Source organism: Siniperca chuatsi, linkage group LG16 (assembly GCF_020085105.1).
Source record: "Siniperca chuatsi isolate FFG_IHB_CAS linkage group LG16, ASM2008510v1, whole genome shotgun sequence".
NCBI classification, from domain to species: Eukaryota; Metazoa; Chordata; class Actinopteri; order Centrarchiformes; family Sinipercidae; genus Siniperca; species Siniperca chuatsi.
In genome coordinates, this window is record NC_058057.1 from 19,903,312 (window position 1) to 19,919,068 (window position 15,757).

The 15,757-nt window shown below is 41.2% G+C and overlaps 1 protein-coding gene across 3 annotated transcripts in view; it reads left to right on the plus strand.

Annotated features, from left to right (window-relative positions):
- The first annotated feature begins 677 nt into the window (after positions 1-677).
- si:dkey-174m14.3 (uncharacterized protein LOC563117 homolog) overlaps positions 678-15,757 on the plus strand; it is a 35,404-nt gene continuing 20,324 nt past the window's right edge. Inside the window, exons 1-2 of one of the 3 annotated variants that reach the window (XM_044168323.1) lie at positions 678-776; positions 12,286-12,323. In XM_044168323.1, coding sequence (XP_044024258.1) covers positions 693-776; positions 12,286-12,323 — 122 coding nt within the window. In that variant the 5' untranslated portion in view covers positions 678-692. Of the gene's footprint in view, positions 777-7,797; positions 8,689-11,993; positions 12,057-12,285; positions 12,324-15,757 lie in introns of those variants that run through there. The other 2 variants (XM_044168321.1, XM_044168322.1) reach the window with 2 other exon arrangements.

Here is a 15,757-nt window from a genome sequence, read left to right on the forward strand (position 1 = left end):
TCATCTTACATGTACATGATGAAAGAAGCCACAAGAGGGCGCTCCTGTTTAACTAGATTGGGGTTTTACAGAGAGGAGGAACAACCAGAGAAACCCCACTTTTGTATACATTTCCTAAAGTATATAGTACAGAAGAATGAGAAGGGGGAACACATCACCAGAAAACATCATTTAGACTTAAAAAAGTGAAATCGAAATAAAGTATAAAAAAAACTTAATACAATAAGAAACCCCAAAAGACAAAAAACATTTTATATCTTATTTATGTCTTATATTTCCTCTTGTTTGTTTTGTTTTTATAACTGAGCTCCCACTCGGCCCATTTTTCCAGGTACTAAAATATCCCTGCTAAGCACCGCAAGAACAACAACATGCAAATCACTCCGCCTTCAGTGAACTAACATTAGGCCTAATTGGAAGTTAATGAGATATCCTGCAGTTCCATGTGTATTAAAAATATCAGAGTCTTCCTTCTTGGACTAAAATAACACCTAGCATAAGGTATATAGGCCTATACAGAAAATAACATTATTATTTTAAAGGGTTTTTAAGTATTTCTATGTTTTAACAGGCTGTCAGTGGCGGAGGAAGTAAAGTTAACTTACTTTAACATTGCGCTCCTACATAATGTCAGACTCACGATGGACAGTTTTAAAAAAAAGGATCAACATTGATGCAGGAGAACCAGAGATATGTCTTCTTCTTCCATGTCAAAACCAGGCGCCTACATTACCCACAATGCAACTCGACCGCCAAAGGTTGGCTCGGAGATTCAGGTGTGTTATGCTATTAGCTGCTAAGGTAGACTTAAGATGTGTTCAGACTACCAGCGACAGTCTGTTCCGCTCCATCTAAAGAAATGGAAGAAAAACTTGTTCTTGTTGTTGCAGTGTTATTTAACCAACATAACTCTACACCCCCAGAATTGTTTTCATTAGTCTACAGACACTGACTCAAGTGACATCATTTGAGGCCATTCATCATTGGCTCGCGCAGGTCCCTCTGGAGCCACAAAAAGGCTTTATCCAACTTTGTTCACAACAACTGTTAACAAACTTTGATGTGTAAAATCGTTGGGCGGAGTTACTGTTTTAGTAAAAATCCATAAGTAGGCTATTATTAGCAAAAATGTACTCAATGCAGAAAGGTGTTATAGTATTAACTATCATTACTGGATTGTTATTGTTGCAATAATTGTAGGTAGCATTTAATGTTGTAGGTAGTTGAGGTGGAGCAAGTTTTAAGAATTTGATAGTGTAATCTGTTACCATGCATTATATTTATCATATCTTTTGTGTTCAAATCTTAACCTGCAAAGTAACTAACGGTATAGCTGCCATAAATGTAGTAGTGTCAAACGTACAACATTTCCCTCTGAAATTTAGTGGAGTAGAAGTATAAAATGATCAAATGGAAATAACCAATTAATGTAAAGTACCTCAAATTTGTATTTAAGTGCAGTACTTGAGTAAATGTATGTAGTTAAATTCCACCACTGCATACTGAGTGTACAGGAGGGGCAGATTTTAAGTGATTTTCTTGCTTTCTTGATCCTTTTTCATTTGGTGCAATGTTTGAATTTAGCAACAGGCACCTTTACCAATTTGGTCACTATGGTAATGGAAATGAATATTGTTTCCTGCTTAAAGACTGTGAGGAAGAAAAGCTTGTGGTACTTAAAGCTCAATGCTCAGGGAGGACAGGATTTATTTTAATTTTATTATATTTTTCTAAGGTTTAGTTTATTCATCTTGTCAGTAGAGCATCTTTGCAGCGAGGCACGGTTTTGTCAGGCAGCAGTGTGTGTGTGTGTGTGTGTGTGTGCATCCCTGAGAGCTGGGACCAACCGGCTGTTGCCATGGATACTCAGTGCTGACACCACAAGAACTGTGTAGGCTTGTTGAAGATATAATTAATAACAAAGGATTAGAGGCAAAGGTAGCATGGGGCTCAGTATGAGAAACCTCATCACACAGTTACTATAATTGGCAACCTTTCTGTGTGTGTGTGTGTGTGTGAGGACGCCACAAGAAAAGTTACCGAAAAATAACTGTGGAAACAGTACTCTCACACTCTGCTGCTGCATTTATCTTCTTGACAAGCAATTTGCTCTAAATATGTTTTCTTGGTTGGTGGCCAGAGACTTGTAGGTAGATGTTTTCTGAAAGTAATTTATTTGGGCCAGCATTATCTTGGTGGGTGCCTTGATGCCTACATATTGGATATCTTGGGAACATTTATTAAACATAATGAGATAATTGATATCTCTTTAATAAACTGTAGCTTTGCCCATGGATGTACAGAAGTTTTGTCTATTGTTGAGTACAGGCTCAATCAAGTTGTTTTTAGCCATGCTAGTGGCGTGGCTCTATGGTCTGTTGGCCCACCCCTTTCATCCAGACTGAAATAGCTCAACAACTACTGGATGGATCGCCACTAGAGTTTGTATTGACATTCATGGTCCTCAGAGGATGAACCCTAATGACTTTATGATCTTCTGACTTTTCCTCTAACACCACAATAAAGTTGACAATTTTGGCTTTAGTGAAATGTCTCAGCAGCTGAAATTTGGTACAGATATACATGCTGTCCAGAGGATTATATTTATGGTTTTGAGCACAATATTTTGTTAAATTTTGGATGGATTGCCATGAAATTTGGTACAGACATACATGTCCCCTTCACAATGAATTGTAAGAACTTTGGTGATCCCTTAACTTTCCATCTAGTGCCATCATCTGGCCAAAGTTGTAACTTGTCCAATACTTTGGTTTATATAAATACCTGCAAAACTAATGACATTCCCATCAGCCTCAGCTGTACTTGTGTTTAGTTCTAATCAGCGGATGTTAGCATGCTAACACGCTAACTTAGATGGTGAACATGGTGAACATATCTGCCAAATATCTCCATGTTAGCATTGTCATTGTGAGCATATTAGCATGATGACGTTTTAACTGTTTTAGAGAGGTGTTGTTTCAACTGTATGATCATTCTGGAGGATGTAGTTTGTGGTGCTGTTGAACTGTATTGCATTATACAAAGAGGTGTTTCTGTTTTTCAGCCTAAATGGGGTTGGACAAAATAATAGCAACACCTGTCAGTATAACGCAATACAGTTCAACAAAGTGAACACTATAACCTTCATGTAGGTAGGATTTATTGCAGGACTGCTGTATTGGTTTTAGCTAGGTGTACCTAATAAACTGGCAACTGAGTGTATATTACTAATTAGAATTTAAGGTGGCAATCCACGAGTTTCTTGTTATATTGTCTGCAGTTTTTGGACTGCACTTCCCAGCAACCACAGAGAAGCTACTACCATGACGTCTTCTTCAGTTTAGTTTCTGTTGATGAAATAGGGGTTTTCTGCAGGTGGCGCTGATTCTTCATCTGTTGAACCATGAAGTCTGTCAACACTTGTAATAACAACTCATTGAATCTGCTGCACGATGCTATAGTCACCATTTGCTGTGTGACTGAGTTGGTGGAGCACACACACAGTGATATGACGGGCTCTGTTGACAGAAAACTGTGGTATGATAATGACATGTATTGAGGTCAGCTGGTCCCCCTCCCCAGTAGCACATCCTTATAGAAATATTATCCAGGGTACATCCACTCCGAACCCACAAGAATCAAAGCTATAGATTAAGATGCCGTAAATCTACAGTATTTATATATGGAGAGTAAGTTTATATCCTTGAAGTCTGATCCAACACAGAGCTGTTGGTGGATGCTTTGTGAAGATTAAACTATAAACTGGTTTTGTCTGCTTACACGCTTCCTGTTTGAAACAGATGATCATCGCCCTTGTGGAATGCGTTATGTGCTTCTGTAATTGCTGTCTGACTGATGTTATTGCAGACCTTACTTTGTGTTCTGCAGGGATCCCAGGAAATCTCTACACCTCCAGAATGAGCTAGCCCTTATTCAATTTAGCCCATTCTCATTTGATTGCGCAGTGTGGTTCTCTGAAAGCGACCCCACAGGTCCGGAGGCATTGACAAGTGTCTCTGCATGAGATGGATTACTGATGTTACATCTGATGACACACTGTTTCCTCATCTTGGCGTTTCACAAGTGCACCGGTTCCTGTTAGCCATTATTGACAGGATACAAGACACAGTTAGTAAGCTCCATACCCAAACATCCAATATGTAGATCTAAACATGGGAACAGGTTAAGTGATTCTCTGAAAATGCTTCTTACAATCTGAAATCAATCGCTGCTTTGCCTGTTACTTTAGAAGACGAGCAGGAGAGGGAGGCAGTGATCTTGCTGATAGCACATTGCTTCTTTAAGTTTTAGGTCGAGCTTTCTGGTGCTCTCATACAAGCTATTAATTCACTGACACATTTTATCAGTTTGTAGGGTAAAAACATTAAATGGTGCCGAGTGGAAATAGAAGATTACTTTTTCTTCCAGCGTTTTAGATTTATCTGCCCTGTGTAGAAGGGATCGGCCCGCTCTTTGTCACTGCCATATCTAATATATGTTCCATATTGTTTTTTGCTGTAATTCAGCCATAAGTTAAACAGGCTTTTGTCATTTTGAGAAGCATCAAACTGACCCCTGTCCAGCCAGTGTTGAGGCATGAGGCTGTGTGGACACGTGGGAGAGCAGCACTCTGATCTGGTCAGAAGGGCAAGCCGAGCAGAGACAAAACACACTGCCATAGTAACAGCTGAGCGCCACAAGGCCATACTTCTTCATGGCCAGAGCTGATCAGCTATGGCATTTAGTCTGCTCTGCAGGCTTAGTTACGGACGCAGAGTGTGGCTCCTGCAGACGCTCAGCCCAGCCAGGCAGCAACACAACTAGCTAGCGAGGGAAAGCACAGTGCAACCACTGAGCAAGCAAGCATCACCAATTATCTCCATCTCTGCGCTTGTAGCAGGAATCCATTTCAGCACCATTACCTCTGGGCAGCCATGGGCTGACAGTCTCTCCCGACAGGGCGATAGTTCTAAATTGGCTCCCACCCCTTTCCTCCTCCTGAGATTGAAAAGAGATTATTAAAGACATTCATCATAGAAGAGGCCTGAGCCTGTCTGGAAAGTCTGAAAATGGTGAGAAATGGTGGCACAATAGAGAAGGCCCGAAGAAAGAGAATAAAGGGATGGAGTGGAAAGAAAATGATATAGAGATACAGTATGTCTGTGTGCTGAAGGCGTGGTGCTCCTCCCTGGTACCAGACAGGGTGGTCCCTTGGGTGTCCTGTGAGCCGGCTGGGCTGTAGCAGCAGGCAGGGTGTAGGGCCCAAGTCTGGAGGAACGCATGCGCACAACAGGCAACCCTGTCATGGCTAAAACCCTACATATTGCATGCTGCGCTAATGATACCCCTGGAGACCAAAACAGTCTGGCTCCTGCATGACAAGATGTACTGTACAGTACGTTATCCCTGTCTGATCCAAGTGAAAGACTTGGGGAAAGACTGTATAAGTAGGACAGGTTGAAGGTCTCCTTTATGGTCGTAAACTCGGACATGAAATTAGATCATAATGGGTTGGAATATTAAAGACTTATGGTTAAGAAACTTTTAAAGCCAAGAATACAAGTGGGTTTTTTGTAGTGCAAAGACTATTGTACATTGTTATACACAGCACAGTGAAGAAGACCACTATGCTGGATGCTGCACTTAGTGGTTTCTCCAGTTGCATATTCTAGAAAACTAATGAGCCCTCATTTTCAATTCAGATTTTGTACAAGGATTCATTTTTAACTTGTGCTTTAGATTAGGGTCTTACATTAAGGAGACTCCACACGGCCCAGTTTGGAATGCTGCATTAAATTTCTGTCAAACTGTTGCCACTCACTTGCCAATCCCGAACTCTTACACTCATCCAATGCACAGACTAACAGAGGTGTTATCAATGCAGTTATGTAACCTGAATATTGATGAATATTAGAGCTACAGTATGCCCATATGAACACACGGTTCAGTATGTGACAGCTGTCTTCATGATACAGATTGCATGCATATCAGGAGATGATTTAATTAAGAATTAATTGAAGATACAGAAACATTACAAAATGTGAACTTACGGTGATCTTATCATATTTTTCATTAGCAAAATAGTAATGCTTATGAAAAAACTATAAAATATACTGTATGTTTGAAATAGAAAGAGACTTTACATTGTGAAATTATCGATACGAACATCTATAAATTTTAATCAATACAACTTATGCAACTTGAAAATTATTTTAGAATAATTACAGTATAATGTGAAAAATTTCCTTAAAGGAACAGTTTGACATTTTGGGAAAAATGCTTATTTGCTTTTTAAGTATGTAGCTGGAGCCAGAAGCGGTTAGCTTAGCTTAGCATAAAGACTCAAAGCAGGGCTCTGTTCAGAGTTAAAAAATATGCCTACCAACACCTCTAAAACTCACTAAATGACATGTTGTACTTTGTTTGTTTAATATGTACACAAACTAAAATGTAAAAACAACAATTTGTGGTTTTAGGGAGAGTTATGCTGCAACTTCTTAGTGAACAACAGTTTATCCATCTGCCCAGCATTTCTGTGAGCAGTGACCACAAGACTCGAAGTCATCGCACCCAGCTGTTGTTTGCTAAGAAATAGTTACACCATGTAACTCCCTGTAAAGCTACAAATTGGCGGATTTTTGAACTTTCAAGCAAGCCAGGCTAGCTATTTTCCCCTGTTTCAAGTCTTTATGCTAAGCTAGGCTTACCACCTCCCGGCTCCAGCTCTGTACTTAACACACAGACATTAGAGTGGCATCGATTTTTTTACCTAACTCGCTGCAAAAAGCTTATTTTTAAAAATTTTCTAAACATTTTGGTGATTCATTTGAGGAAATGTATCACATTATAGAGATTTGTGTATTTGTATAAACAATTTTCAAGTACAGTTGTTTGAGTTGTATTAATTAAAATTTGTATCTGTTCTTAGCTATTATTCCACAATAGAAAGTCTATTTCCATTTCAAACATACAGCACATCTTAGAGTTCTTTCATAAGCACCTCTGTTTTGTTAATGAGAAATATTGATAAGATTACCTTAATCCATTACTCAACAAGCCTGTCCATTAGTCTTTGTGTCTGTGTGTCAGCTGCCATGTGTTCTGTTGGATCAATGCTCTTCTACGATCACTGACCTGGAAAAAGCTGAAAAAGCTTTGCTTGCTCTGCTATCAATAGATGGTCTAATTAAGAACAGCACCCTTGGAGTAAGCTCTGCTCAACTAGCAAAGACACTCGCTAGGATTGTGCTAAAATTGCCTCTCATTAAACCCAAACTTGAAGATTTTCTGCAGATTACCAGCAGAGGAGCTGTGATTTTCACTGTCTTTGACTTTGGCCTTAGAACATCTCAGCATGATAAGATATTATTAAGTTTGTGGGCAAATATTAAAAAAGCTGTGATAGTTTTGCAAAACTGACTTAATAGGACTTCTCCATAATTTCTCTACATTAAATTTTAAGTCATGGATGTCCTTGCCTGATATAGCAGAGGGTTATCCTGGCACTAAAGGAGGCCATCTGTTAAGCCTAGAGTGAAATGTATTGGATCTCTTCTAGGTCAGGCTTGCACAATAATGAGACAGGATTGGGGTAGAACTCTTTAAAATCGGAGCTGTCCACTGGACCATGGTTCATCTGCCAGTTTTACAATCTGCCAGTTTAACAATTAGAGAAAGAAAACATCCATGCAGACAGGACTCAAGCCGATGGACGGGACAAGCAGCACAGCCTGCATTCTCTCCCAGAGAGGTAGAGCAAAGCAGTGCCAGCCATCACCAAAATCTTGGGCCTCCTCTGGAGCTTTCTGCCCCATGTTTAACGGCGATCAGGTCTGGTTAGAGGATCTGATAGGCCCCTTATTTAACCAGTCCTCCTCCAGCCAGCCATCTAGCCCCAGTGCCCCTAGCAGCAGCCCAGGAGGCAGCAGGAGGAGCAGCGAGGGCACCGGCAGCCTGTACAGCTGGAGCTCAGGGGTGACCTGCCTCCTGCACAGCTCTATCAAGAAGCAAAGCCAGGAAGCGTTTCAAACTCGACTGAGAGAGGAAAGAACGTGTGGTAAGCTTGCTGGATGTCCTTCCAGAGGGCCTCATTGCAGAGCTCATCTACAGGCAGAGATGGGTGGCGGCAGCAACCACAACAAACTTCATGCATGGCCAGAGAGGCGTGGGCCAAAACTACAGTGGCTGTTGGAGGAAAAGGTCAAAGCCAAAGTGAAGTTTTCACAGTTCCTGGATGAGGTGACATCCAACGTGCTTGACCCAAACAGCCTACAGGCATTTGGGAAACCAGTCTCTCCCTTGAGCTTCATCAACACAACCCCAGCCCAGCCTGAAGACAACATTCAAGAGGGGACGCATGCTGGCCCCAGGCTGCCTCGCTCAATGGCCCAATCGCAGGGCTCTTTACTCGAGCAGAAGAAGACCCAAGAAGAGCAGACTGCCCTTGACCCGACACAGAAAACTTATCTGGAGACAGACATTGACACTGTGAGGAGGGATGACGATCCACAGGACCTGGAGATAAAAGTAGAGACATCACCACACCTGGAGATAGATGAGAAAAATGTGATTCCACCTCCTCCACAGTTCTGTCAAGGGTTTGAGATTAAGAGTCCCTTTCTGGAGTTTCATTGCGACTTCCCCAGATACCCCTACAGATCTGCCTCTCTGCCCAGGGGCATCAACATGGTGAGTGATGAAAGTCATCCCAGTCTTTAATCAAAGCCAGGCCTCGGAACATATGTTATGATTGGAGCGGAAATTTTCTCACAGAGTTTGAAGTGATATCTAAATGAATCAAGTCTTTGGATGATTTGAGTGAGCTGTTCTGATTGATTGATTTTTCTAGGGCTTTTATGCTCTATTATTCAGAGTAAGAGAGTAAATAGGTACAGGAAGAGATGGGCAAGTCATAAAGTTACAAGCTCTTTGTTTAATGCAGTCTATGGGTTTTGTTTTAATCAAGATTTTAACAACAGGATACAGGAAATAATCCATGCAGCAATAACAATAAACGAAGATATAAATAGAAACAAATATAAAAGAAAATGTCCCAGGAGGGAAATTTGTTTTTCACAATCTGCTCATGTTCAAGTCTCACAAGAAAAACATACAAATAACGAACACAAATATGGTAGACATATGGTCATATATACACATACACGTTCATGCCCCTATCCCCACATATACTTGCATATATGTGTATGCACACTCACGTATATATACACACTGAAAGAAAAGAAAAGAAAAGAAAAGAAAAGAAAAGAAAAGAAAAAGGGGTATAACTTAGTACACTTTGGGGTAGCGGAAACAAACTATAAGCACACTGACATATCATCATCTTTTGAAGTTGATATGGTAAGACGGTGTAGTCCCTCATTCGTCCAGGAGTGTTCTATCGTAGAAAAGGTTTCAGTCATAGTCATCTGGACACTGTTTTCAGAATCAAGACGTTTCGGCTCCCATCCGGAAGTCATTCTCAATCTCAAACTTGTTAGCTAACAGTTGCCTATACACACATCCGGCAGACACGGAGCAACATTTACATTCATTTCGAGTTGCCTTTGTGTCCACCTGATGAATGTAAGTCCAATAATCACTCTTCTTTTAGCTCTGTTTTTGGTTTCAACCAGCCCCTGAGGTTAATATATGGCTATTTAGCTATTAAAAACTCCACTATGTTCACCAGCTAGTTGCTAACTGTGTCTCTCTGCTGTTTGGTGCCTGACTGCTGCATCTGGAAACAATGCTGGTGAATGTGGTGTGGTTTTAAGATTTAAAGTTGCTATAATCAAACTTTACTGTTCATTGTCACTGCTCTTGTCAGTGTTGTTTTCGGTACCAGAAGGCAACTGTTTTTAGTGAAAAGCTCTAAAAATCCACTGCACACTACCTGCTCAACACCAAACAGACAGACACAATTAGCGACTAGCTGGTGAACATAGTGGAACATTTAGCAGCAAAAAAGAGATTGGAGACTAAAACACAGCTAAAAGGAAAGTGAATATTGGACTTATATTTGTCAGGTGGCTGGAAAAACAACTCCAAATGAATGCTGATGTTGCTCCATATCTGCTGGATGTGAAAATAGGCAACTGTTTGCTAACAAGTTCACTATATCAACTTAAATGGTGATGATATGTCAGTGTTGTGTTTACAGCTTGTTTCCACTGTCCTTAAATGGTAAAAAAAAAAAAAACAGTTATTGCAGCTTTAAAGAAAAGTCTCTAATGATTTCCAAGGGGTGAAAAGTTTGCACTAACCTTTTAAAATCTACATGTATGTATAAAAAATGAACACTTATCAAACTGTTAGAATATAAGAAAATAAAACTAATTTAAACTTGGTGTGTAAATTATTCCGCTGATCCACACAGACAAGCTACCACTCAGCTCATCCACAAGTTCAGATGGATGATGATGATGATGATGATGATGATGATGATGTGTGATGTGTGTACACAGGAGTGGTGCTTCATGCTGACCAGTGAACGGGCTTTTATGGATGTGCTCATTAGCATTCTACCCATCAGCAGCTCCTCCACACAATCTGAACTGAACAATGCAGTCATTTACTGACTCAGCCCACTCCCCAGCATTTATTGTGTGACATCCATCATCACTCAGCTTGAGACATAACCTTGCTAAAATGGCTGTGGATGCAGAGAATCTTTAGGAATAGCAACCAGTGGTTTCCCCAGACTTATGGCAGCAGCATGCATGTCACAGGAAGACAGGCCTGAAGGCTCAATTAGCAATTACTGCATCACAAGTGAGTGTATTTGTAGTCTCAGCATGACACTCATCTCAATGGTAGATGATAATCCACCTGGCTATCCTCCTCTTATTTCAAAATGTTTTATTTCAGTAACTAAAAAGCATAAAATCATATTATTTATCCCAACCATCACTATGTTTTGCATTCCCTGGACAGTGTGAAGCATCTCTGAACAAGTGATTACACTAGTCACGAAAACTTCTGATTTGCAGTCTGTTAGTGTTTCTCTCTGAACCCAAAACATACTTGACAGATCTCCAAAAGCGGCACCGCTGTCATTTAATAATAAAGGAGAAGATCACATTGCCTTAATTTATTGTCTGATTAAAATTCAGCCTTTGCCGTCACCTTAGCAACTGCTTGAAAAAGGTGGGTGGCGTGGGGGCTGAGAGCAGGAATGTGAGCCGGTTGGTGTTCATCTCAGTGTAGTGTGTGAGTGTCTGTGTATGTCGCTGCAAAGTTTCATCTCCTCACACGAGTCTTGTACTTGTGCGAGTGCAGTAACGAAACATTCTTCACAGGCACACAGCCTTCTGCTGTGCACTCACTGAAGATGCAAACTCAATTCGTCAAGCATCCCTCAGCTTTAAAGCGTGTTTTTGTTGGTATTCTGACTAGGTTATGTTTCCCACTGACCCTGGAGATCAGACAATGTCTTTGCAACGGTTGCTTCCTTCATTAATGAACATAAGTGAATGATGAATCCCTCCCCTAACTACTGATGCTTACTTTCCAGCATTCACAAAATCATGAAACATGATAACACAGCAGCATGGATGCCACACTCGATCAGGCCGGCACCCTAAATCTGAATGAAGATGAGAATACTTGGGGAATATTCTCAAGATGATGCATAATTCATCGCCATCAGAAAAAGGGCCAGCAGCAGACGCATATAAAACGTATTCTCCCTAACAGCCTGGGACTCGAGATGTAAGATTCAACAGATTGGACCACCAGTTCCCCCTCACCTCTCGCATTCTCTCCCTCATTTCTCTATCTCTTTCCCTCTCCTCCTCTCTCTCTGTCTTTGCTCCCTCCCTCTCCAATTCAGCACCTCAACAAGGATATTGAGTTGCTGCCAGTATCCCTCATGGGGGGGCTTGCCATGTATCTGCAGTCTGGCTGCAATGGAGGTTTCCGCTCTCCCTCCACACTCCTTCCCTCCCCTCCTTCCTTCCCCTCTTTCCCTCTCTTTCGCTCTCTCTCTCCTCTCACACTCTTGGTATTCTATGATTGTTCTCTTCTCACCTCAAGTAAGCGCAGATGTAGACAGCCAGGTGCGGTCTGATGAGCGTTGCATGGGGTGGAGGGAGGGGAGAGAATGAGGGAGCAGGGAAGAGAGAGGGGGGAGACGAAACATAAACAAAAACAGAGAGCGTGCCTGCTGAATATGTATGTTCTCATTTCTGTTTTGGATGAGTGTGTGTGCTGCAGCGATGCTATACTTGGCAGCTCCCGGGCTAGTTTGATGGGTCCCCTCCACTAACATGCTGTCATTTCCTTTAGGTGCCTGATGAAGAGATGAACGACATAGACACCATCAGGTAAGCTTCTCCCTCTCTCTCTCTCTCCATCTCCCTCTCTGCACATATCTTTTAGCGCTCCATCATCACGCCCCCGCGTTCTCCCTGTCTTCTTCCTTTAAGGTCCTTCCCTCCCACTCTTCCTCTCTGTCTTTCCACTCTTGCACAGTCTCTCTCACTCCCTCTGTCTTTCCTCCTCGCTCAGCTGCTGCTGTTGCTGTTTCTGTTGCTGTTGCTGTTGGAGTGGCGTGGTGGTGTTGGAGGCGGCGGCAGTGGTGGTGGGGTTGTGTGCATGTGGTGGGGTTTCTCTGAGCTTTAAGGGAGAGCTGGGTAAGCCAATCCAGATAGCCTATAGAGTGGGGTTTTCTCCATTCTCCCGGCAAGGCTAAGGCAGCAGGATTTTATCTCTGAATCTCCAGGATGAAGCTCTGCGTGAGTGGAAGGTACTGCTTCACTGTTTGCATCTGTGGTTTGGATTACAAAGCTGGCTTGGTTGTCTCTGTGTGAATATGTGTGTATATGTGCTCGTCTGTACGTGTTGTGACTGCACTCACACTATCAGTTCGTGCTCTCTGTGTATTGATGCAGTGCTGTTAGGAATGATCGGCTTTTCTGATAGTTTGTCAAAGATAAAAGGGTGTTGTTTGTTTTTTTTTGCACAACAAGGCTGATGGTTGTACGCAGGGAATCTCTTGGTTAGAAAATCCACTGCAGTGTATGTGGCGTTACTGTAAAAGCTATTTCTCTAAGGGATCAATCAAATGGGTTTTTCTAATTAGTCTTGAATGTACTGAGGTAGTAAAATGTCCATCCATTACTCTTATATATCTGCTTCTGCATGATTTCAGACAGTCACCTGTCGGAATGCACCTATAACACTAATTAATTACTGTGCATGATAGTGCTGCTTTACTAATATGAACAACTAAGCAGCAGCTCAAATGAATGCTTTTTATGTATTTAAATAAGGCTGACAATGTCAAATGTTCGCACAAAGCCTAGGTGATAACTGAACTGATGCCTTCACATGCAGGCATAAACAGATTTTGATGAGCTAATTAAAAAATTACAAGTGCTCCCCCACTTTTCTGATTAAAGTTGCATTATACAGGAATTAAAGCAGCAAAGCAGACTTTTTTTTTTGCAGTTTCTCCCTCCTCTCCCGCTCTCTCCTTTTTACCTTACTGTCCTACAGTAGACACGTTGTAATTGATACTATTACTAATGAACCGTTATTAATCTGGCACAGATGAAAATAGATCCCAAGCTTTCCCTTTTGTGTTCGATTAGCGATGGTATTATTATGATTTCAGGCAGATTACAGTTTAAAAGCCGTTTAACCAGCCGATGAGGGGTAATTAATCTGGTGGGGTGTTTCTCCAATATCAGACATCAATTGTCCTCACCTCTGTGTCACAGCTTTAATTGAATTATAGCAGCTCTGCCGAGATAAGAGGGGGTAGTCCTGTGCCTTTTCTCCTCGCTCTTTGCTGAATAGGAAACAAGGTCACCTGTGGCCTCTGAAGAAGCTGTGACAAAGTTAAACAGGAAGCTGGATCTATCTGAGCGTCTGACCCTACCTTTACATCCCACCTACCAACACCTCCACCCCCACACCTCATCTCCAAGACGCCTTCCAGTCTAAGTGATGAAATGTCCTGAAATCTCTTTCCCTCTCTTGCTCTCTCTTTCTCTTTTGCATTTTCTGTCCCTCTCTTGTCGGGGCCCTGTGGCAGAGATAGAGATGTAAATTTTACATGGAGACACATTGGAGCAGGGAGTTTCAGAGCAGAGGAGATTTTAAGTTTTTAAGAGTTTTTAAAGTGTTTTCAGAATACTCTAGCAAATATGCTCTTTCTGGATGATTGACAGCCCAAAACTGAATGCTGCTTTCTGAAAGAGTGATGATGAAATGGCACCCTTGGGTGGCAAGAAAACAAAGGTTTCACAGAGTTTTAGGGTTTTCAATTTCATTAAACATCAGTCATCATGTCAGTGGATGTAAATTTAGAGTAATCTACAGTATTCTACATTTAAACTACCATCATTATACAGAAAGAAAAGGCACATAAGTGTCTATTAGATATCAGTAACATATAAGATGAAGCACAGTATCAAATGTTTGAATTTTTTTTTTCTGGAGCTTTCGATCATATCACAAGATCCTCGTCAGCAGATGGAGTTTGCCCATTAGTTATGGAAATGTAGATGTGCAAACTGATTTTTTTTTAACACTTTAACGATTTCTTATCCATGTTGGCTTAAAATTTGAGCTTCAAAATTGATTCTTCACCTTGGAAACAGCAGTTACAGTTTTAAATTATTTGTGATTAATGAACAAGTATGTCTAAAGTAAGACGGTGTAGTCCCTCATTCGTCCAGGAGTGTTCTATCGTAGAAAAGGTTTCAGTCGTAGTCATCTGGACACTGTTTTCAGAATCAAGACGTTTGGCTCCCATACGGAAGTCAATCAATTCAATCAATTGAGAATGACTTCCGGATGGGAGCCAAACGTCTTGATTCTGAAAACAGTGTCCAGATGACTACGACTGAAACCTTTTCTACGATATGTCTAAAGTACATATTTTTAGACTGTACATATACAGACGGGAGACAGATTAAATGAAAAACCGAAATGTTAGGTGTCTTAGAAAGATATTAGGCCGCTGCGAGCCTCCAGAACAGCTTCATTGCTCCTGACACATATCTCCAAGTGGAGGGATGAACACCATTCTTTCAAAAGATATTCTGATTGTTCAGTTGGGTTAAGATCTCATTAAACCGTTCCCGCCCTGCATGGAAGCATCTGTATGTGTTATGTTTCTCCACTCATTTATTCAGCTTTTTCCTTTAAAGGAGTAGTTTGACCTTTTGGGAATCATGCTTATTCCCTTTCATGTCTGTCTATTAATTATGAAGCTACAGCCAGGAGATGGTTAGCTTAGCTTTGCATAAAGACTGGAAACGAGGAAACAGCTAGCCTGGCTCTGTCTGATGGTAATGAAATCCGACTTCCAGCATCTCTAAAGCTCACTAATTAATATGTTATATCTGGTTTCTTTAATTTGTACAAAAAACAAAGTGTAAAAATTACAAGTTGTGGTTTTACACAGGGTTATGTGCCGGACTGTTTCATGGCAAGGTGCAGAAAGTTCCTTAAGATTTAACCATCAAGATATAAAGTGTTAATTAGTGAGCTTTAGAGGTACTGTTGGATTTTGTTACCTTTGGACAGAGCCAGCCTAGCTGTTTCCCTTTGTTTGTTGTAACTGTAAGTTTGCCAGGCAACCAGCGGAGACTTCAGGAAGTCACCACGAGATAATTCGGCACATAACCCCCAGTAAAACTGCACCTTGTCGTATTTACTCTTTGGTTTTTGTACAGATCAAACAAACAAGATGTGTGTTAATTAGTGAGCTGGTGCTGGCAGGCAGATTTCGCTACCTTTGGACAGA